This window comes from Molothrus ater, chromosome 5 (genome assembly GCF_012460135.2).
Source record: "Molothrus ater isolate BHLD 08-10-18 breed brown headed cowbird chromosome 5, BPBGC_Mater_1.1, whole genome shotgun sequence".
NCBI lineage: Eukaryota > Metazoa > Chordata > Aves > Passeriformes > Icteridae > Molothrus > Molothrus ater.
Genome location: NC_050482.2, coordinates 26,699,186 through 26,721,168, shown reverse-complemented (window position 1 = coordinate 26,721,168; position 21,983 = coordinate 26,699,186). Strand labels below are relative to the sequence as shown.

Genomic DNA, 21,983 nt, shown 5'->3' with positions numbered 1-21,983 from the left:
TTTCCCCTGCCACAGTGCTCTCTGCCCCAGGAGAAGTCATCCTCACAGGAGCCATACCATTGTGCAGTTTCCTGTGCTCCAACACAAGTCTGAAACCATAGTTCACTGTTCTTCTGCATTGGTGTGGTGCCATATTCCATCCTTGGGACAGTGTTGACTGTGTGAAGGAAGGGGTTTTCTCAGAAGCAGCTCTGATGCATTACTCTGGCTTTCCTTTTCTAATAGAAAAACACAGTTTACCTAAAACAGATAAGAACTTTAGGGCTTTTCTGCATCTTTAATTCTCAATGGAGACCTTAAAAGAGAGGAAGCAATGCATACAGCTAATATCAGAGATGGTTAGAAAGTGGAAACTGAGTACAAAATGGATTAAAGTAATTTTTTAATTATTCAAAGTAATTTTAAGAAAAGTAGCCCTGAAAAACATGAAAATCATTCCAAAAATCGTCATTCTGTTTCTCTTATACTTACCACTCAGTTGGAAAACTGCAAATCAAGCAGCTGAAGAGCAGAATTATGAAATATCACTGAGCCTTCTCCTTCTCTCTCTCTTTCTCCTCATCCCTCCCTCTCCCTCCGGAAAATTGTTCATGTCTTAACCCATTATCTTTTGTATTTTCCTACATGCTGAGTAATTGTAATTCCTTTGAATAAAATTGTTGCCTTCTTCAATTGGATATGACCATAAATAGTAAAAAGGTTGCTAAAGATAAAATATGTGTAAAACATGTAAGTAGAAATGTAAATTAGGCAAGTCTCAATGTATGGTACTGAACAGTTGTGTATATCCACAGGTGGAAAAATATTTGATGGTAAAAGGTAATGTGAGAGATCAGAGCAAGGGGAGGATAAACCAAATTATGATAGCTACTGAAAACTAACAGTTTCTTAGGGAAATAACTGGTAGGATAAAATTCAAGGCAATTTCATATTTCTTTCATGCTGACTTTAATCTGTAACCAATGTAAATGCTAATTGTTTTATGTATCCAGAAGAACCATCAAAAAATGAATAAAACTGGTAGTGGAGAAAAGCTATGCAGGACTTTTGCCTTCAGACTCCAATATAAATATGCACAAATATTTAAATATGTTTCATTATGTTATGAAATTAAAGTAACTGACTTTTTTAGGTTAAAAATCACATTCTTACCTTGTTAATGTATTCCAAAGTCTTAGCAAATTATCTGTCAGTATATTCAAAGCAGCTGCAACTTCCCATTCCTTACTCACACTTTCTAATCTCTTAACAGAGGAACAGGACAATTATTTTCTTTTATGTGATGTTTTACCAGAAGACAGATTACTTCGAGAACAGCTTCAGCAAAAGAGACTGGTAAGAAATTATTGTTTCATTTTTTAAGGTAAACACTCCAATAGAAGAATATATAATAACTTAGCAGGCATTTTAAAGTGAAAGCATTTTTTGCGAGATGGCAAAAATCTCAATTTTTTTTTTAAGCTCATTTTCCTAGCTGCTGCACAACCATACACAAATCCCCTGTTCATAGATTTTTCCTTGGGATAAATGTACAGGTTGTATGTCAGTGTTCTACACAAGTGGAGAATACATCCAGAACACTGAAAAAGGTTGAGTGTGCTGAACATTTTTCTGCTTGCAAGGATCTGCAATGCATTGACACACTATCTTTCATGTAATAATACACATTAGGGAAATTAGCAAACTAGAACTTGGTGTGAGATACTGTGAGCAGAGAAGGTGATACTTACCTACAAAACCTTTGAGCAAGCTGTTTGTGTGCATTCTTACTCCCTCTCCCAGATTTCATTAATTCACAGTCTCATACTCACAAGCACCATGCTGAGTGAGGGGAGGGAGTCTGGCCAGTATTGTTTCTGTGAGATGCAAAGGACATGAAATGCCAGCTCTTGGGTCCACATGAGCCATTCTGGTTCTTCTTGCCTGATGGCACCCTGTGGACAGACAGTACTGTGGACAGACCTTGCTGAACTTTTAGGCATTGTCAGTTCTGAATGGATGGTCCTTCAAGTTCAACTCATGCTGACCAGCTTCCAGGAGTCTTAGTCCAGATTGTTGGGCAGTGGGATTTTTTCTGGTTTCTTGTCTTGTTTGAAATACGTATCTGGAGTCTGGCTTTGCTGTTGGGCTAATTTAGAAATGAATGTTCCATGGTACATGGCAGCCTTGTTGACAATCTCCTCATGTTAGGATGTGTTAGGATGCAGGGAATTCCACTGAGATGCACAATACCCTGTGTCTGTACTGTTAGATGTTAGAGTGCAGGCCTTAGGGTCTTTATATTCCTCAGTTTAGTGCTGGCAGCCATGTCCTGAGAATTGTCAACACGGGCCTTTTAACCCTTTGTTGTGCTGTTTCTTCTGGTATGTTTATATTACAAGTTTGCACACAAGCAGCATGCAAATAAAGACACAGTAAGTGATGTGCATTCAGAATGAAGGAGAACCTTACAAAACCCAAATGCTAGTCCTAGGGAAATTGGGATTGGCAGGCAAAATCCAGTTGGTTCAGCTACTCTGTGAGTGCTATTCCTGTTTGCTGGCAACAGTAATATTCTTCAGTTTGAAGGACATGACTAGTGAATCCCTGATACTGGAGGAATATGTACAAGTCTTACACAGCTTTCCATAGGATCCCAGCTCCTGCAAAGGAGAAATTCTGGTGCTAGTTCTTCAACTGGGGATTTCCCATGGCGTTAGAGTTATCTGAGCTGAAACCTGCCTTCCTATATAGGCCCACTGGATTAGCATGGATTCAAAAAACCAGCTGATGCAGTCATGCCTAGGATGCTTCCCTTCCAAAGCTGTCTGGGATCAGTAAAAAAGGTCTGTCTAGATCAAAATCTTACCCTTGACAGCAGCTAAGTGTCTCTGGTATTTGCTGTCTTCTGATCTAGTGGTGATCCTTTCCCAAAATACTCTCTTTGTCTCCTGCAATTGGCAGCTCAAAAATTTCTGAATTCAGTAATATGAGCCTCCAACTCTGAACCCACAACAACTTCCAGGATCCCCACTACTTGCAGAAGTGACTTGTGCAGCTTGACCACACACTGGGAGAGAGCCTTCTATTTGGTCATTTTGAACCTGTCATGTCACACCTGGCAGGTTTTTGTATTAGAAGAGATGGTGAAGAATCTGTCCTTAGTATTATCCAAACCATTCATAACTTGTCTCCTGATTTATCTGCCTTACATTATGTCTCATTAGTCCTTTGCTGGACTGCACACTCATGGCAAAGAAGGATAACAGCATCCTGGGCTGGTTTAGGAAGAGTGTTGCAGTCAGGTCAAGGGAGATTGTCCTTCCCCTTTACTCAGCACTGCTGAGACCACATCTGGAGTGCTGAGTCCAGCTCAGGGCTCCCCCGTACAAGAAAGATGTGGACTTCCTTGAGCAACTCTGGTGCAGGGTCACAAAGATGCTTAAGAGACTGTGACATCCTGTGTAGGAAGAGAGGCTGAGACAGCTTGGACTGTTAAGTCTGGAAGACAAGGCTCACAGGGGAACTTAGTGATGTATATAAGTACTTGATGAATGAAAAAGGAGTCAGATTCTTCTCACCTGAGCCCACCAACAGGATAAGAGGTAATGGGCATGAATTAAAAATCAAGAAATTCCCCCTGAAAACAAAGAAACACTTTTTTTTTTTTACTGGGAGGGTGGTCAAACACTAGAGCAAGTTACTCAGAGAGGTTGTAAACTCTTCCTCTGTGCAGACAGTCAAAAGAAAACTCAACACACTCCTGGGTAGCCAGGTAGAGGTGACCTTGCTTGGGCACAGGGGTTGGACTTGTTGCTCTCCAGAGATTCTTTGCAACCTCAATGATTAGGTGATTTGAGGTTGAGGAATGCTATTTGGTGGTTCTTCACAGTGCATCATTTCTGCACTTCTCTGTATTTTTTACAGTTTTCTACAATCCTTTTGGGTTTGTGAAAGACACCTTGAATTTAGCATGTGGGCATGCAGTGTCATAATGATACCTGCTTCCCAAGTGTACATCATGTTTGTGGCTTTCAGGGAGGAAAAAGGGTTGTGATGGAGCTTGCAGCTGATGTTTTCATAGAACCATCTTATTACAAATAATACCTCCTGGCTGCTGTAAATTGGAGTGTACTTTTTTTTTTAAGGGCATTTGTTTCTGATTTTGTGGGGTTTCTTACTATGCAGTTCTGTAACCAACTAAGCCTTCTTTCCACTGCAGTGCCAAGGACATGAGGAGTCTGTTGGCAGGTGAGCAATCTCATCTGCTCTGCAAGTAGACATTTCCTCAAACTCTGGAATGAGTGGAGAATTTAACCCAAAGCAAGTGCTGGTTTTGTTTACAGAGTAATTAAATTAGGAAAGAAAGAAATATGCATTTTTATTATGGTGCAAAATAGTTTCCAGTTATCACTGTTTTGAATTTCAGAATTGTATCCTCAGTTTTTACGGAAGGATTTTGTGAAATCGAGCTGCAGCTGTAGTTGGGGCTAATGGAGCCACTGCTTTAGTTACAGCAATAAAGTCTGTTTATTTTTTCATTTCCTTTTGCTGCAATCTGAGTGTTGACTTGCAAGTTAAATAGATATTTTGCTTTGTAAAGCCTTTTACCTCCAGACAAGTCCAGCAATTAAGAGTGAACTGGCAAATGGGCTCATGTGAATTGCATAGAATAAAGACCAGAACTATAGAACTTCTGGTGATTTTTCTGCATCCTTTGAATCCTAACTGCTGTCTCCAACAGCAAGCCCAAACAAGGACAGATGCTGTCTTTAAAATGTGCTGCCTGAAGCATTTCATTCTGCAGTTTTGAAACTCCAGTTTAGGAATATTTCAGGCTGTATTGCAGCAGGGAGCTAGCCAAGGTGGATGTCATGCAGAGACATAATGGTGATTGTGATGTATTGAGAGAGGCCAAGGAATGAGCCTGAAGTAGGTTAGAGAGCACAGCTTGTTGAAATAGCTGACAAGGCTGTGAAATACAAAACAGATACAGTCTTTTGGAAAAACACCATCTTGACAAAGATTTCATAGTTGTAAAGCACTACCAGGCAAGGAAGTCCTGGCAGCAAAACTGAGGATACATGCAGGGGCAGTGTCAGTATAAGGCACCTGGGTGTTTTCTTTAAATAAAAAAACTAACATCCCCAGACCTATTTTTTTTTGAAAATACATACTTCCTACAACAGCAGTCCTGCTGTCATGCATACAGATATTCACCCATCGTCTGACCGGTAGTTTTAGGTGAAGGAGCTTCTCTTTCTCCCAGTAAGTGAAGATCCCAAAGAGGAGTCACCAAGACTGCAAGCTGTACCAGCTTCCCAGGAAGAGCTGTTTGTATGATCCCCAGTTTGTCACAATCTGAGGCTGAGACAAGCTTCAGGAGGTTGAAGTATACACTGGGAGGGGTCGAGGTGTTAGTCCAGTTTAGTGTAATGCAACATCAGGAGTGCTTGATGTATGTGCCACAGCTTCTTACAGAACCTGCCAGGGCTGTGTCCTCTATTAGGAAAAAGCCCTCTAGGTTGCCTGCAATTAGCTGTGTAGGACTGAGTGTGCCATTCCATGGGGTGTTAGGTGGTTACCCATAAACCTGCTCATTGATACCAGAGGTAGAGCTGAATCACAGGTAGAAACATTAAATTGATACATTTTGTACAAAATTATTTAAATAGTTGCATAAGATCTCACCATGGACTGTGTTTATTTCCATGCACCAGGTATGTAAAGTTAAGAGAATTTTACTGGAACTTAGCTGGGACACATACTGCCTTTGGAAAAACTTGGAATATCTGTGAGAACCCACACTCAAAACATACTAACATCTGGTTTGTGCCAGCAGCACATTTCAATTTTATATGTTCATTGTTACAAGTAAGGATAAATATGTATAATAAACTTATGTGATGGAATGATTTTATGATTATGGTTTTGTCTGAATAACTATATCTGTTCCTTTTCTAGAGAGAAATTCTGGAACAGCAACAACAAGAGAGATATGACACAAGTTTTCATAGTATGTGTATGTTCTGTGATCAAGAATTCACAGGAAACAGGTTTGTTTATTGCCCTGTTTGCTTTTGTTTTATTTTGTGATACCTACTCAGCATCTTTGTTTATGTTTTCAATGTCACTGAACCAGTTAAAGCATAATGGTAGGACTCAGAAGGCAGAATCAACTTTAGGGTATAGTTTACATATTTCTTTCAGTTGAAGTGGCATTTTAAACAGATCCTGTCCTACTTCTCAAACTTTTTTATTTATTCCAGTGCAATTATTTCTACTACACAGTAGGCTGGAGTTGGGAACAAACCATTTTAAAGAGAAAATTTTTTTTTGCAACTGTTTTAGTGACTAGGACAGCTGTGTAAGCCAGTGTGATGGTTGAAAAAAATGTATCCAGTTGTATATTTTCTTGTTTAAAGCTCACCTATCTGGTATGAATTTGAATATCAAATGAAAAAGAGGAGAGGAAAATTAGAGTGAGAACAGAGGGCTTTACGGCATCAGTCAAGTGTGAACAAGAATTGCACATAAGTGCATGGTCCAAAGAAACTTTGTTTATTCAGAGTAAATCAGTTTCAGTTGGAGAGCCTGTTTGCATGGGTAGTTCTGGTAATCTGGAAGGGTAGAAGCACCAGGGGTCATTTTCCTGCAGGTCATCCCAATGTTCTGTGAGTGTCCTCTCTACTGTCTGGTGACAGTAGAGGAGCTTCATCCTCTGCTTCCTCCTGAGTCTGACAGGCAGAGTGCATGGTTGAAAATCATGCCTGGACAGTGGTAAAACCAAGCATCAACATTCAGATATTTCTTTAGTCCCCAAAAGCAGAAGCTGAGGCATATAGAGAGGTTGGGCACCTAAGGAATTAACCAGTATATCTCTGTCAGAAGAATATCTTATTTAGACATCCATTATGTTTATTTGTGTACACTTTTGAGTGCCCTTCATGTTGCTGGTGCTGTGTGAAGCAATATTGATGTAAAAGCACATTGCATCCAAGAATTTATGCTCTGCTAACCAGCAGAGAGAAGTCTGACAAAGGGCTTTTTAGAATGTTTCTCAAGAGGGTTGTTTGAAAAGTGATTTGTTTATACAGGGTAATGAACGAGCTTTGCTAACAGTGAGGGTCAAAATAAACTATACTGTAATTTTCATTTAAAAGATTATATTTCATGCATGTGGATGGAGCAGTTGAAATGTTACTGAACATTCAGCAGAGCTGAAAATTAAAAACTTCCTGTTTCAATAAAATTGCATTCTTTATTTCCTAGCAGTGGCAGCAAAACTATTACTGTTTATTTAACATTGGCTTTTATGCAGTTTTAGAGCCATTGGTGCATTTTAAATCAGTAATTGAATAATTCTTATGTATATGCAAAAATATGTAACATTCTATTTGAATGTTTTTTGTAGATCTGTTCTTCTCAATCATATGGCAAGAGAGCATGCCTTTAACATTGGGCTGCCAGATAACATTGTGAACTGCTATGAGTTTTTGGCTGTATTGCAGAGGAAGCTTGACAAGTAAGTGGAGTTTTGTTTGTTTGTTTTCAATTAACTTGGGTTGTATTTCTTTTAACTTGGAAATAGTAAAAATGAATTCCACATTTGTGGCTAGTTAAGAAGAAGCAAAGAGAGCATGTAAGTTTATTGTGAGTCTTCTTAGAAGTCTTTTTGTGGCCTTACTGAAAGCCAGTTCCTAACAGTTAATAGTATGAAGTCAAGTGCTGTATTTCAGTTAGGTGTTGCACAGTTTGACATCAATAAGAGCACATGCCTTTTTCTCATAACTGTTGGCATTATTGTTCTTTCTCATCATGACAAACTTTTTGCTAAACATCTCCTTAATTGCTGAATACAGAGTCCTTGTTCTAGTCTTCTTTTGCCTCCATATACCATTACTGTGGGATGTTTGGTCTCTCCCTTTTGTACTGCTTAGAGAGCAAACCCAGAGCAGAAGGGGATAGATGCATGTTAACTTTTCCCAGAAAAGAAGACACATTAAGAATGCCTATTCTTTTATCGTTGGTGTTGCCTAATGCACTGAATTACCATGCTCACTGATAATTTGCAGCTCTACTGTTTATCAGTAGGACCTGAGGCTTTCAGTTCAAGGGAGTTTTCTCAAAGATGATCCTCTCTGTAGTTAATGCACATGCTGAAATTGTGTCCAGAGTAGTGGAAGGCCACTCCCCCTACAGCTAAGGATAGGCATATTAGCTATGCTAGTAGAATAGTACCTGAGAATAAATCACTAGAGGAGAAAAATCTTGTGTCAGGCAAATAAGGCTGCATTATGTATGCTGACAGAAAGCCTTCTGTACTCTTCATAGGAATGTCTTTCTCAAGTAGAGCAAACACTTTGCTGTTAGCAGGTGGAGCAAAGCAGAGATTAAAATTCATAGATGTATTCTGGCATCAGACCTATAAGTCACCAGCAAGGCAATCTTGATTTGAGGTCTGCAAGCACAGGGAGAACTCAAAACTTCTTAAATGTCTTGAAAGGCAGAATGATACTGAGAATCCTGAATTCCTGCTCCGCACAAAACATCTGAGGGGAATCTGGAACCAAAACAATTTTATGATGCTGATTTAAGGCAATACATATACTTCTGTTTTGTTTGAATTGCTCTGGAAGACATACTGTGGTAAAATTCTCATTTGTTAATGAATGTCTTCTTAAGTAATGTGTATATACACCTAAATAATACTTTCCTGTCTATGTACATGTATGCAGGTACCTATGTGTATGTATGTCTATCTGTGAATTATATATACTTCTCTGTGTGTGTGGATATGAATTTACTTACAGAATTTTTAGGATTTCAAAGCCCATTGACCACCCTGGCAAACTTTCATTTGCCCTCGCTGTTGAGGTACAACTATAAAAACTTTCTGTTTAGCTAATTTAGATTGTTTCAAAAGATAAGTAGTATGTTCACAGCTTGTTTCTTTTCAATCTGAATTACAAAGAAACAATTACAGATGGATTAGATGTTAGTGTAAGTCCATGCTGAGTTACAGAGCTCACACAGTGAGCAAGGAGCAGCCTTTCTGTGCCTACTTTGGGTAATCAGACTTTTCTCCCACTTTGCATATGGGGCAAACAGTAAAATTTTTTGTTATCTATATTTTTCATTTTTTGTCATTGTCATTTCTGTTTGACTCTACTGTGATCTAAGGTTATCTCGTATATTTTTTTTTCAAATAAGCTTTCTGTTTCTTTTAGTTTGCTCTGACATGCTTAGGTTAATCATATTATATATAACTCCAGCTTATTTAAGTTTATTATTTTACACTATTTTCAGTTTAACATGTTTAACCTGTTTAACAGTTTAACCTGTTTACCTTTTTATCTTAGCTTGCAGTGTTTATACTGTGAAAAAGTCTTCAGAGACAAAAACACACTTAAAGATCACATGAGAAAGAAGCAGCATCGCAAAATCAATGCCAAAAATAAAGAATATGACAAATTCTATATCATTAATTACTTGGTAAGTAGTTCTGTGAATAATTAGCAAATTGACTAAAGAGATACAGACATTATCTAGTTAAAAGTGAATAAATCCAAACTAGCAATTAGTATAAAGGTCAAAAATCAAGTGAAGGATTCTTAAGAAGTATGCTCATTTATGATGTGATATTCTGGATAATTGTCAAACTAAGCACTAGTAAACATTTTTTGTTGAGATTTGATTTTGAGAGATGCAAGAGTGTAGCTTGAAGAGACACTAATCATCATGTCATTAGTGCTCAGTTTCTGCTTTAAAAACAGAATGGAAGGTGAGATTGAGCAATTAAGTAAATGGAGGTTTAACTTAAGGCAAGTTGGCTTCAAGCTCATTTTCTACAAACCTTAAACTGAAAGTGCTCTTCAGAGGATAAATTAAATGCAAAGAGGAGGAAAATGAAAGACACAGAGATGAAAGAAAAACAGTTAGTTTTTAGCCTCCAGGTAGGTGTATGTTGCTAAATATTTTTTTATCTCAGACCTCTGAGTGTGCATGTGTATGTAACAGATTTTCATTTGCTGCCTTCAACTTATGAATATAGGAGCTGCTTCAAAAGCTGCAATGTTCTGTCCCAGAAATAACTATAGTTCACCTGAAGTAGTCTTTGTGCCTTCTACATGTGCTAATATCCAGGTTATAAATAGGCATTCATGACTGTTTTACCTACTCTTTCCTTTTAATTTCTCTCCATGGGTGTTACTTTAATAGTGAGAACAAAAATTTATATGTTTAATGCTCTGCCAAGTCCCTTCTACCCAAGACAGAATGATTTCCCTTGGTGATATTTTATATTTTTCTTCCAAAGATCAATGATCTGAGACCTGGGGGTTTTTTCCTAGTTAGTCAAATTTCACAATGTTGAAAACTGACCTGTATTTGCTGCACAGTGAGGAAAAAGTTGTGAAGCTGTGTAGGGTAGATGTTCTTAGATCCTCAACAGAACTGAGCAGTTACTTCTCCTTTGGAAGTTAACAGATTTTAATTTCATATAATTGTTTTAAGTGATTTTAATAGTTTCTTTCTTCTCTGCTTGTCCTGCATGCAATATTCTGTTTTCAGAACTTGACATCTTTTTAAATTATCTTTTGTCTCTCATTTGCATTGTTTAAATTTTAATCTGTTCCATCTTAGATCAGGAAATTGAGCTAGGTGACTACCCAGAATCTCTGAGAACCATGAAGCACTACTTGAAAAATCTGAGAGACATGCAGGGAGGTCATAACATGGATCCAGACACAATGGCTGTGTCATGTTAATAAGCAGAATATGCCAAAGTAAATATAACAGCAAGGCTAAGATTCACATAGCTAACCTCTTTTCTCCAGTTGCTCCAAAGCTGGTGCCTTGCCCATATCACCTGACAGGGCAAGGGCTGTGGTCTGTGCTTGCTGACCCACATGCAGGTGTGCTCTGAGTGATGCTGCTGCGTGGCCCCAGACCATGCAAACTGTTTCACAGCCAGGGCCTTGGTCCCCTTTGCCTGCAGCTGGGATTCTGGCCAGCACTTGGCAGGTGCCTTCATGTGCCAGCCTGAACCAGCTCAGGTATTGGTCACTGAGTAGCATCACTCAGACATGTATTCCTTCAGGTTCTGGAAATTACAGACAATAGTAAATATAACTCAGATAAGCTATGTCAAACCACCAAAATGTTAAAAATTGGGCAGTGGGTACTGCATATGCAAAATCTGTGCCAGTACATCTTCTGGGACATACATGAATGATCACAATTCTTTGTCTGGCTCTACATGCCCTGCTACAGCCACATTGTCTTTCCACACATTTTCAGTTGTCTCCACTACAGTCTACTCAGGGGACTGTTTCTACTCAGCCTTTCTGATCCTTCTGACTATACCCATATCAGAATTTCTGACATTTCTTCTTTTAAAGAAAGAATTTTTTTTAAAAAAGATCAAAAACAGACTAAAAACTCTGTCTTAAACACTTATAAGATGGTTCACTATAAAACGTGTGTTTGCACACAGGAAATTTTTTTGAATGTTCCTACATAATGGAACGTGTTTGCTTTCCAAACAGCCTTTGACAACCCTTTTTTTTTCTGCACAGAGACAGGAAGACTAAAAGGAGCAACCTCAGTTTCTTCACTAGGAGTTCAGTAGATTGGCATTTACATTTTAAGGAGGAAATATTCTGTACAGCACATACATGCTCTACAGTAGATTATATTAAATGTGATACGATGGATTTTTTTCAAGCTGCAGCTATATTCAGTAAATTCTTGATGTTACACAAGATCTGCTTTTTGTAATGGCTCAATTTAGTGATTTTGCTTCCTCTCCCCTAACACCTCACAACTTACCAGAATTTTTTTTAATGTGTACTGTCAAGATTTACTCATTTTTCCCAATGAGCGTTAGAGGTCTGTGTTTCACATTGCTCTAAATGTCCAGGGGATTATACAGTTTCAAAGGCACAAACATGGTTTACATATCTGAAATGATTCCCCCGTGGATTTGGAGGTATTGTGTAAGTGTGGAAGATTATACCAATCCTACAGAATGGCTTGAAGTGTTAATTCAGAGAGATGAACTGGTACTGGAGTGCAAAGAACTAAGCAACAACATATTTATGATATATAGATGTAGAATTCCTTATTTTCTTTTCTTAAGAAAAAAAAAACACCTAATTTCCTTGTTTCTCTGTGTGTATTATCCTGTGGTCCCATGGCACACCTTGCACAAAGAACCAAGTAAAAATGGAGAGAGAAGAACTTTGTAATGTGGTGCCTGCTGGAGGCCATGAAAGAATAGAAGGCAGTATTAAAACTCTCTTATTCCCAGAGGAACAGAGGCAAACCCAGACTGACAAGACCTTCCTTTCTGTATTCACCTGATTGTTACCAGCAGCACTTTTAGGTATAGAGTATCCTTTGTACAAAGCCCAGATGTCTACTTTCAAATTGACTAATGGCATGTATCTACAGTATGTAGCATCAGTGAATTAATACAGTTATAACTAAACTAGGGAGCTGAGAAATGGTACCTGCTACTTACTAGAAAACTTTTTTCATAAAGCTTTTATTTTCCTCAAAAATAAAAAGATGTATACTCCTCATTGCCAAGCTCTAGGTCATCACTATTATCTGTTGGGCGGCGGGGAAAGAATATTTTATTATGGGAGTCCCTTCTTATATTTAACCTCATTTGATTTACACTGTGTATTTTGTAAAATACTAAAGGGACACCCTTCATAAGTTGGTGATGATTCAAGATTTAATAAAATCCCCCAACTGGGGAATGCTTCATATTGAAATTCATCCACGTGGATTAACTAACGTTGGGTTAAGGCCGACTCTTCTTCCTGGTGCACCATCTCGAGTCCTGCAGCAATATAAACCAGATAGCATAACTCAGATCATCACAGCAAGGCAGGTGAGAAAAAGGGAAAATTTGCAGGGGAAATCAACATATGTTTGAAGTTTGTGAGCTGCACAGGCCTGGATCTCCATTTGCATGTAGTTTGGGAACTGCTCTTTAGGGAACACTGCTTGAGATACCAGCTGTTGTTTCTAGTTTCTCCCATCTCTGCACTTTTTTCAAGCTGGGATGTGTTGCCTCTGTGAGGCACACAGACTTTCTTCCTGTAGAACTGCACTCTGGTTGCAAAGGTAAATTGCCAGTGAGGCATTTCATCTCTGTGCATTTAGACTACATTTTGGAAGAGGAAATAACCAAACCACACACATTTGCATGTTCCCATTTTTCTATAGCATCATCTTCTCAGCGAGGTACACAGAAAGTGTTTAAAAGAAAAAGTTGTTTTTTCTTGAATATATAGTAAGGCCTTCAGGGTTTTTTTAATTATGCATTTTCTAGTGTTTGAACTATTAACAATGTCAGTCTCATTTTTTCTCTGGTTTTGTTAAGAATTTCTTGGGAATCTCTAGAGATCATTCCTGGCAGCTCTTGCATCTTGGATGAAAATGCAAAGAAAATTGAATACTTAACAAAGGCACCCTTGATCCCAGATGCCCATCAAGCTGGAGAACTGAAAAAGTGTTAAAAAAATAAATTTAAAAAACCTGAAGGATTATTAAGAATGTTTCAAAGAACTCTTTTCCACCCAATTGCTCAGATTCAGTCTCTTGGCACTTTCATCACAGTGTTCCTAGTTATCCATTCACCATGCAATTTTCCAGTGATACAAGACCTGGTTAGCTTTTAGCTTTTTTCCTTTTCTTTTTTCACCTCTGAATATAAATAGATGAGCGAAACAGAGACATCTTACAAGCTCCCTCTCTGCCTTCTTCACAGAAACACCATAAAAAACATCAGTAATAACAAAGCTCAGGCATGTTTTTTCCCTTTCACCTTCAATTAAAAGGTGAAGCTTAAGGCTGCTGTTTTGAACATACTCTCTTGTGCTGATACACTTTGAGCTGGTAAGGGGAAACATGGTGAGCATTCTTCTTCATTTTGCAGTGGTTGTGAGCCACTATCTGCTCATTAAGGTGCTAGCAATAGCAGATATAGGAAAGGAGTGTGCAGCTGGGAGAACATGTGGTGAGAGGTGTTAATGGCTTCATGATATCTCACAGTAATGGTGACATTAATGAGTCTCCCCTCTCACTCAGAGAGCTTACACACTGCCATGTAGTATCACTGAATTAATTACACAATTTTCATTCTGTAATATATGATGACATTATGTTTAGAGCTGTCTAGGGACAATTGTTTATCATTTTCCTGATAGACATTAACAACTTTAAAAATTCTCATTAAATTGTTAAATGAGAATTTTTAATATCTTTTCCTTCTTTTTCCAAACACCCATAAAAGCAATAATCATACTTGTTACTAAGAATATTATTAAATATATTTATTAGTAGGAATATTTTAATAAAATCAATTAAAGGATTGTCTTTTTATTAGCTTTTTTTTTTATGGGACAAGATCCTCAATTGTAATCTTTGTGAATCCTCCATAGCCATCAGGTTCAAAAATACTATTCTGATTACTGGTTAGTTTGCTTGGGTTTATTTTTAAAGACAAGAAGAATCCCAAGAAAGAAAAACACTGGCTAGAGATCACTGCTGGTATTTGAGTAGAGGCCCTCAGCTTTTTATTGCCTGTTATTTATATCTCAGTCCTGCTGAGAGTGCTTGCCATTGTGCTGAAGGCTGCACAAATGTATTGTGATATACTTCTTGCTGAAGGTCTTTAAGGTATAAATAAACAACACAAAAAGCAAAAGGAGGAACAGAGCACCATGAGTAAATGTGCTTACGTTCATGTCTGAGGAGGGAAGACAAAGTGGAGTCCATCCCAGAGCTCTGTGCCCTGGCTCTCCTGCTTTCTGGAGCACTCTGGGTAAGCTGACACCAGAGCCCTTTCTGGAACACTTGAGCTAAGCTGAAGTAGTTGCAGGGAATATTTTTGGTTTGCACTGGTACAGCCTTGGCACAGCTCTGAGTGCTGCAGCTGGAGCCTCAGGTGGGATGGCTGCATGGAGCAGCACCTGCTGCTTGAAAGGCAAGGTGGGCAGATGGATTGAGCAAGTGGGAGGGCAAACTTGAGGTATTGATACCATACCTGGAACACCTGGGAAGTATTGCACTGTAGGGGAATAGAATATAAGTGAATAAAGGTAGTATAGAAAGTAATCTTACCCCCTAAAGAGTTGCAGCTGGGTTAATTATTAAAGATTAGGAGCAGGCCTGACTTTAACAGGCCACAGCTGTAGGGAATAAGAAGAAGAAGAGCCCTATAAAAGGGTGGATTGGTCGGTTGAGGGAAGCTGAAGTCAGTTGGCTGCTGCAGGAAGAAGAAAGGGTCAGTGCTTGGAGGAGCTGCCTGTGAGAAACAGCAAGGAGGTATGAAGTCTTTTAATAAGGAGATGGCAATATGGAACCTTTGCAATATAATGACAGCATTGCACCACCAGTTTTCTTGAGAACTCTGCCAAACCATTTTCCTTTTAGCTATAGTGTGGGAAGTGCCCTGTTAAATGATGAAAATAATTCTTACTAAAGCAGTGTTGTATGACTACCTTTTACTCACAGCAATACTGAAATGATCCAAAATAAGATATCGATTGTGACTTCTGAGATGTTCATTCAGTTCAGTGGCAATGTGTGATGAGAATCAGGAAATGTTTTTTTCTTTTCTTTTTTCCCCCCCAGGAATTTGGAAAGTCCTGGGAGGAAGTGCAGTCAGAGGATGACCGGGAATTACTAGATAACCTAGAAGAGTAAGAGTAACTTATGTACCCATTACACAGACTTGCAGGACCATTATCTTTTGAAGTAGTTGCAGGGAAAATGCTGTGCACAGTTAGCACACAGTTTAGATTCATTTAAGCCAATCAAATCCAAATTGTCCTCATTAAAAACACTTCTCAGCAATGAGAGCTATAAACTCCATATTTCAACCATGAGCTTGTTCTTTTGTTTCCCTTAGAGCTCAAACAAGAGCCTTCTGAGTTTGTAATGATGTAGACAAAATGCATTCTTGTTTAGTTTTGCACCAGAACACAATTGAACAGATTCTGCTCAAATTTTAAAAGTAAGCATCAAGTGTCAGTATGAAGAAGAAATTGTATTAAAAAATGGATAAAAAGGTTATCACTTGAGATTAAAGATGGATTTCAAAAGAGGCTTCTCAGCAGTGCTGATTGAGGGCAACATCCACCTCCTCTGCATTCTTCTGTGGTCCAGGCCCTCAGATCACTACAGAGGTGATTTTCTTGGCCATAGAAAATTGAATAAGCAGGAAGTAATTTATGGGAATCAAGGTCCCTGATCTTCCTGGTTCTCTCTGTGACTTAAGGTTAATTTTACTTGACTCTGCCTGGTGCAGTAATAGTTCTATCTCTCAGCAGCATTAGGATTTAAATGGATGCTTTGGTAAAGTATTCTCTGCATACCTGTCAAAATGTAGCATAAGTGAGTAATTAATATTTCATAAGTAAATAACACTTAGAGTCAGCTCTGCTTGATGATTATGACTTTGGCTGGTGTATTGAAAGATTAGAAAGGTATGCAAGAATTTTAAAAGACCTTAGAAAAATAAACACTGAAAGCAATATTTCATGACTTGCCAAACTGGATAGAAATTGAAGTTAGGATTCTGTTTATTAGTGCAGACAGTTTCAAGCAGGATTAAATGGCTGTCTGCATAGAAATTACCCAATATTAACTGCTCAGTCTTTCTCAAATTTCTAATTTTTTTAGACTCTACATCAGATTGTAATCATGTATCCAGCTATAAATTCACGTTGTCTTTTCCACCCCTTTAAAATATTCAGTTTCTCTGGATTTATTTCTGATGTTGTGAAAGCAGAATCTGAATTGCCCTTTCTCAAAATGTCTCTTCTCTTTCCTAAGACTAAATGAATCTTTTTGACTTTTATTCATAAGAGATTGGTCTGACTGGGAAGAGCATCCTGTATGTGCAGTTTGCCTGTTTTGTGAACAGCAAGCAGACACCACAGAAAAACTCTATCTTCACATGCACGTAAGACTTTTTTTAGATAACAGTTTTTTCATCACTGGAATATTATATATAATATTATATATGGAATTAAAAATTGTGTTTGTAACATCTTTATTAAGGCCAAATCAGCTGCTGCATTAAAATGCCCTCTTCAGCACAGAACTAAAGCACTGCGTGCACCTCCAGCCTCTATTCTTTAGAACATGCAGAGAAGTCAAGCTTTACATTAAGAGTATGACTAGCTATTACTTGTGTGTGTACAGACAGCTGCAGGCAGTAAAGAAATAGCATCTTTGATATCATAATGGTTTCATGATTTAATATATTTTATGGTTAGCATCTGTGTTTCAGTTTTAATAAACTATTTAAGTATTAATTATGAATGCAAAAGTTTCTGATGAACCAAAACTTCTGGGGTTTGTTTCAAACATTCATGTTTGTGTGTCTATTATGGGTATGTCTGTGTCAGCCCATGAGAAGCTGAGCTGTTTTCAACTTGGAATAGTAGAAGTAGTGGAAATAATTTTTTTTTCTTCCTTTTTTTTTTTTTCCCTCCAGAAATCACATGGATTTCACTTTCCTAAAATAAAGTCAGAGCATGGTGAGTAAGAGGGGCTGTAATTGTCAGCATCTGCCACTAGTGTGGAGAAAACCACATCATAAGAATAGTGGAAAACAAGTTTATCGGTTTTATTTTTGTAGAGACATTTAACTTTTCCATAATGGAAACTGTTTCTGCCAGCTTACAAAAGCAAGCCAAGAACACTTTATTTTTATGGAACTGTTGCTGCTGCCAAGGATGTGTACTATTTTCTTTAGACCCATTGGATTCTTTTGCAGAGTAGCTTCTACAAATACCTGCTCTGTGAGTTCTAGGTCTGGCTGCTGGAGACTTGGAAGTATTATTATTTTTATTATTCTTCTTGTTGTTATTATTATTATGCCCGTTTATGCTTCCTTGCAAGCCAGGAGCTTTGTTTGGCCAATGTTGGCTTTCTGCTATAGAATAGAATCATTTAGTTTGTGGAAGACCTTTAGGATCCTTGAGGCCAGCTATTAACCCAGCACTGCCAAGTCCCAAATAAACCATGTTCCTGAGTGCCACATCTACATGTCATTTAAATACCTCTAGGCATGGTGACTCAACTGCCTCTCTGAGCAGCCTGTACCAAGGCTTGAAAAGCCTTTTGGTGAAGAAATTTCTCTTAATATCCAACTTTAATCACCCTCTGTCACTTGTTACCTGGAAGAAGAGACTGACCCCTATGTGGCCATGGCCTCCTTTCAGCTGCAGAGAGTGATTGAGTCAGTCTGGAGCCTCCTTTTCTCCAGGCTAAACAGGGGGACAATCCCTGCCCTACTCCTGCTGGCCACACTGTTGCTGATGCAGGCCAGGTGCCATTGGCCTTCTTGGCCCCCTGGGCACTGCTGGCTCATGTTCAGCTGCTGTCACCAGCACCCCCAGGTCCTTTTCTACCGTGCAGCTTCCCCCAGTCTGTAACACTGCATGGCTTGTGTGACCAGTTGCAGGATCCAGCACTTCACTTTGTCAAACACAATACACTGACATCCTGACCCAGGCTCATCTCTAACAGGCCTTTAGACAGGTTTTATCCCTTACCCCCTTCAAATCTAGTTTGAAACTGTCTCAATGAGCTCTGCTAACTCCTGTGCAAGGATCCCTTTCCCCCTCTGAGCCAGGTGTATCTCATCTGTCACCAGCAGACCTGGGGTCATGTTAACACACCCATGATCCAAATACCCCAAATTCTTCCAGTGACACCAGGCTTGGAACCAAGTATCAATGTGCTGGCTCTTTCTGTTTTTCCCTCATTATTCCTTGCAACTGGAAGGACAGAGGAAAACACTGCTTATGCTCCTGATCCTTTAAGCAGTCTTCCCAAGGCCCTGCAGTCTCTCTTGATTGCCCTGGGACTTCTTGTTGCAACTTCATTACTGCCCACCTGAAAAATCACTCACAGGTAATTACCCATGAGGGTAGGAAGGTTTCTCATCACACATTGAACCTGAGCCCCAAGGAGGCAGCAGAATCCCCCTAAAATGTCTGGTTGGCATTTTGGCCTTCACTCCCTCCAGCAGGGAACCTTCTGTGACCATGACCTCTATTTTTTTCTTTATGGGAGCAGCTTTTTTGTAGGGCAAGGGCTGACTTAACCCTGGTGGCACCTTTGTGTGGGGTGAACCATTATCCTCATCACTGTTGGGTTCCACCTGCAGGGGCTCACACCTGGGGACATGGGGCAGTCACAGAGGATACTGGTCTGCTGTAAGGGACTGTCCCTGTCTCTGAAGTCACTGTGCTCAGGGAGGGCAGGGGATCCTCCAAACTGTGCATCCTGCCTGCCTGCTGGGCCTGTCCCAGGGAAGCCAGGGTACAATGCCTATAGTCAGTCTCTCTCTCATTTCCCAAGAGTCTTCAACCTACTTGCCTCCTCCTGAACCTCTGTCACTAAGCCTAAAGACAGACTGAGAGGAAACAAAATGTTTAGTTTTTGCACTAAAAGAAGGGTTGGTTTCCCAGCAGCTAGGAATAAACAGTTAGTAATTTGCTAAGATACAGCATGCAGGCAGTGCTGTCTTCAGTAAACTCTTATCAATCCTTATGCCTAATCCAAGAAAGCCTGTTTAAATTAAGACTTATGTTGCCCAAGTGCTTGTTCACTACCATCTCTCCCAGGTCTGAACTTCTATCAGCAAGTAAAGCTAGTGAATTTCATCAGAAGAGAAATCCATCATTGTCGTTGTTACAACTGCCAGGAGAAATTTGAATCCAAAGGAGGATTGATAAGTCATATGGAAGAGACCAAACACATTGCATTCCTGCCAGCCAGGTCTACATGGGATCAACCACAGTAAGGGCAAATACATTTCTTCCAGCAGTTATACTTTTACTTGATAATTTCTGTGAAACAGTAAGTTCTGGGATTTGCAAATACAACAGTGCCCTGAGCTCCCTTACTCTTGTGGCCCAGATAAAATAATAAATGGTGTCAGAATTAGAAAGCTCTATACAGTCTGAAGATAAAATGAATATAGGGTACTTCTCTTCTAGTTGCATCCAAGATGCATGTTCCTACATGTGGGAACTGCACTTTCAAGTCCCTGTCCTAGAGAAGTTTGTTGTTGCAAAATTGTTCTAGAACCAAGTCAAACCCCTTCTTTTGCATGTCTAATGTAGATATATGCATGATGTCTACCTAACTTTAGGTATCAAAACAAATTGGTAGTTTACCCATAGTTTTTTCCATGGAAAATAGAGAGACAGTGTAACAAAACACTGGTTCAGACTCTAAGTAGGCTGTATGGGTCCAGGGAATGATGCTCTCTACCAGGTGGTAGAGCTCAGGGAGTGTTCTAACTCAAACACCTCAGTTCAGCCTTTGTTGAGGGACAAATATGGATCTGCAGTCTCTTTTGTAATATCATATGGTTGAAGAAATAGGAAGAAAGGCTCATTTGTTGTCAGCTCTTCTCTATGACTCCTCTACACTGTGTATACCTGCACTGTGCAGTTGATTTTTTGGGTGTGCTGTTTGCTGTCATTCCAGACAACCAGACTTGCTCATGTTTCCTTTTTAAAATTCTTGTCTCAGCCTCTCAAACAAAATGTGTGACTGTCTAGTAATCATGTTTTGTTGCTTTCAGGTATTATTTTCCTACCTATGAAAATGATACACTCCTGTGTACACTGTCAGACAGTGAAGATGCAAAAGCTGAGGATCAAAGTGAAGAAGTGCCTGTTCTAAGTGAAGATATATCCAGTCTAAAAGCTCTCAAACAGAGCAGTGTTTTAAACCAGCTTCTCTGGAAAGAGAACAAGGATCAGAAGAAATTTTGACTTGGAAGTACAGTGGCTGTCCTTTAGTGCTTTTTCTGCAAGACAAAAAAAAACCTTTCAAGACTATTGGAATACAGTTAGACTCACAAATGTTGTTATCATCATGGGATATTATGATAACATTATTTAACGTAAACAATAATATTATGATAACGTAAATATTAAGAAGTGAATCCTAAATAAAAATTTAAGTGTTAACTTTGTTGGTATATCTTCCTTTCAATTTTAAAATGAAGCTAACATTTAATGCTTGATTTTCTGCTAGGATCTTCAAATACCCTTAGTGTGCTAGTGTTATTTACAAATTTTTCATCTTTTTTAATTTGTCCTGAATGAATCAGAATATGAGTTCTATTTTAAGGCAAACCTGTGAAAGGTGAGACCAACTGAGATGATGTGTAAAGCCAGTGAGTAAATCTTTTGTGTGCTATTGCTGTTAGAGAGCAAACAGAAAATGTAATTCCTGATCAGGTGTGTGAAGAAAATCTTGCTCATTTTTACATTAGAACTTTTGGAAAATAAAAATAAATCTGTGTATCTCTATTATTAATCATCAGTACTTAAGACATATGGTGCCTATTCTCAAAACTAGCTCAGAAACATCAGTAAAGCTCTGCCTGCCCCATGGATATCTGACTGCATGAAGAGTTGCCAATCTAAAGTCTATTATAGGAATAATTGCAATGTTGGTTGGATCAAAAATCTACATAATTGAAAGTACATTTCTTGTATGGTTATGAACTGAGATTTTAAAGAATGACTTAGGGAATTGCAGACACATTATCCAAATTAAATCCTAAAAATCTCAAGTCCAAAAAAGTTGTCATATTTCCTTTTCAAGTTCTCAAAGTGGCAGAAGATCTTCAGCATGTCCAGAAAGAATCTCAATCTTGATAGGGTAAAGCTGCTCAGAGCATATGTCCTGCTAGGATGATCCAAACTAAGTATTCCTGAACTATTAAGTAGTTCCAGAATTCAGGTTTAGCTTTCCATAATATGCATAACCTCTTTCACAAGTGTCAGTACATTCTTTTTTTCTTCTTCAGGTCAGTGTTAGAGCACTGACTGAAAGAAGTGAAGTCTTGGCTCGGTGCCCTTCCCTGCCTGAGAAGATTCAAAGCTGCAGCTTTGCCTTTGCACGGCCCTCATTACCTGAATTCCTTGCTATCAATAGAGTTG

At 38.8% G+C, this 21,983-nt stretch overlaps 1 protein-coding gene across 2 annotated transcripts in view; it reads left to right on the top strand.

The window, feature by feature from the left end:
- Nucleotides 1–21,002, top strand: part of ZNF277 (zinc finger protein 277) — a 42,631-nt gene extending 21,629 nt beyond the window's left edge. The window contains exons 4-12 of one of the 2 annotated variants that reach the window (XM_036401548.1): nt 1,253–1,335; nt 5,944–6,035; nt 7,394–7,504; nt 9,342–9,474; nt 15,634–15,701; nt 16,870–16,966; nt 17,504–17,546; nt 19,644–19,818; nt 20,612–21,002. In XM_036401548.1, the coding sequence (XP_036257441.1) occupies nt 1,253–1,335; nt 5,944–6,035; nt 7,394–7,504; nt 9,342–9,474; nt 15,634–15,701; nt 16,870–16,966; nt 17,504–17,546; nt 19,644–19,818; nt 20,612–20,804 (995 nt within the window). In that variant the 3' untranslated portion in view covers nt 20,805–21,002. The remainder of the gene's footprint in view (nt 1–1,252; nt 1,336–5,943; nt 6,036–7,393; nt 7,505–9,341; nt 9,475–15,633; nt 15,702–16,869; nt 16,967–17,503; nt 17,547–19,643; nt 19,819–20,611) is intronic. The other variant, XM_036401549.1, reaches the window with a different exon arrangement.
- The last annotated feature ends 981 nt before the right edge of the window (nt 21,003–21,983 follow it).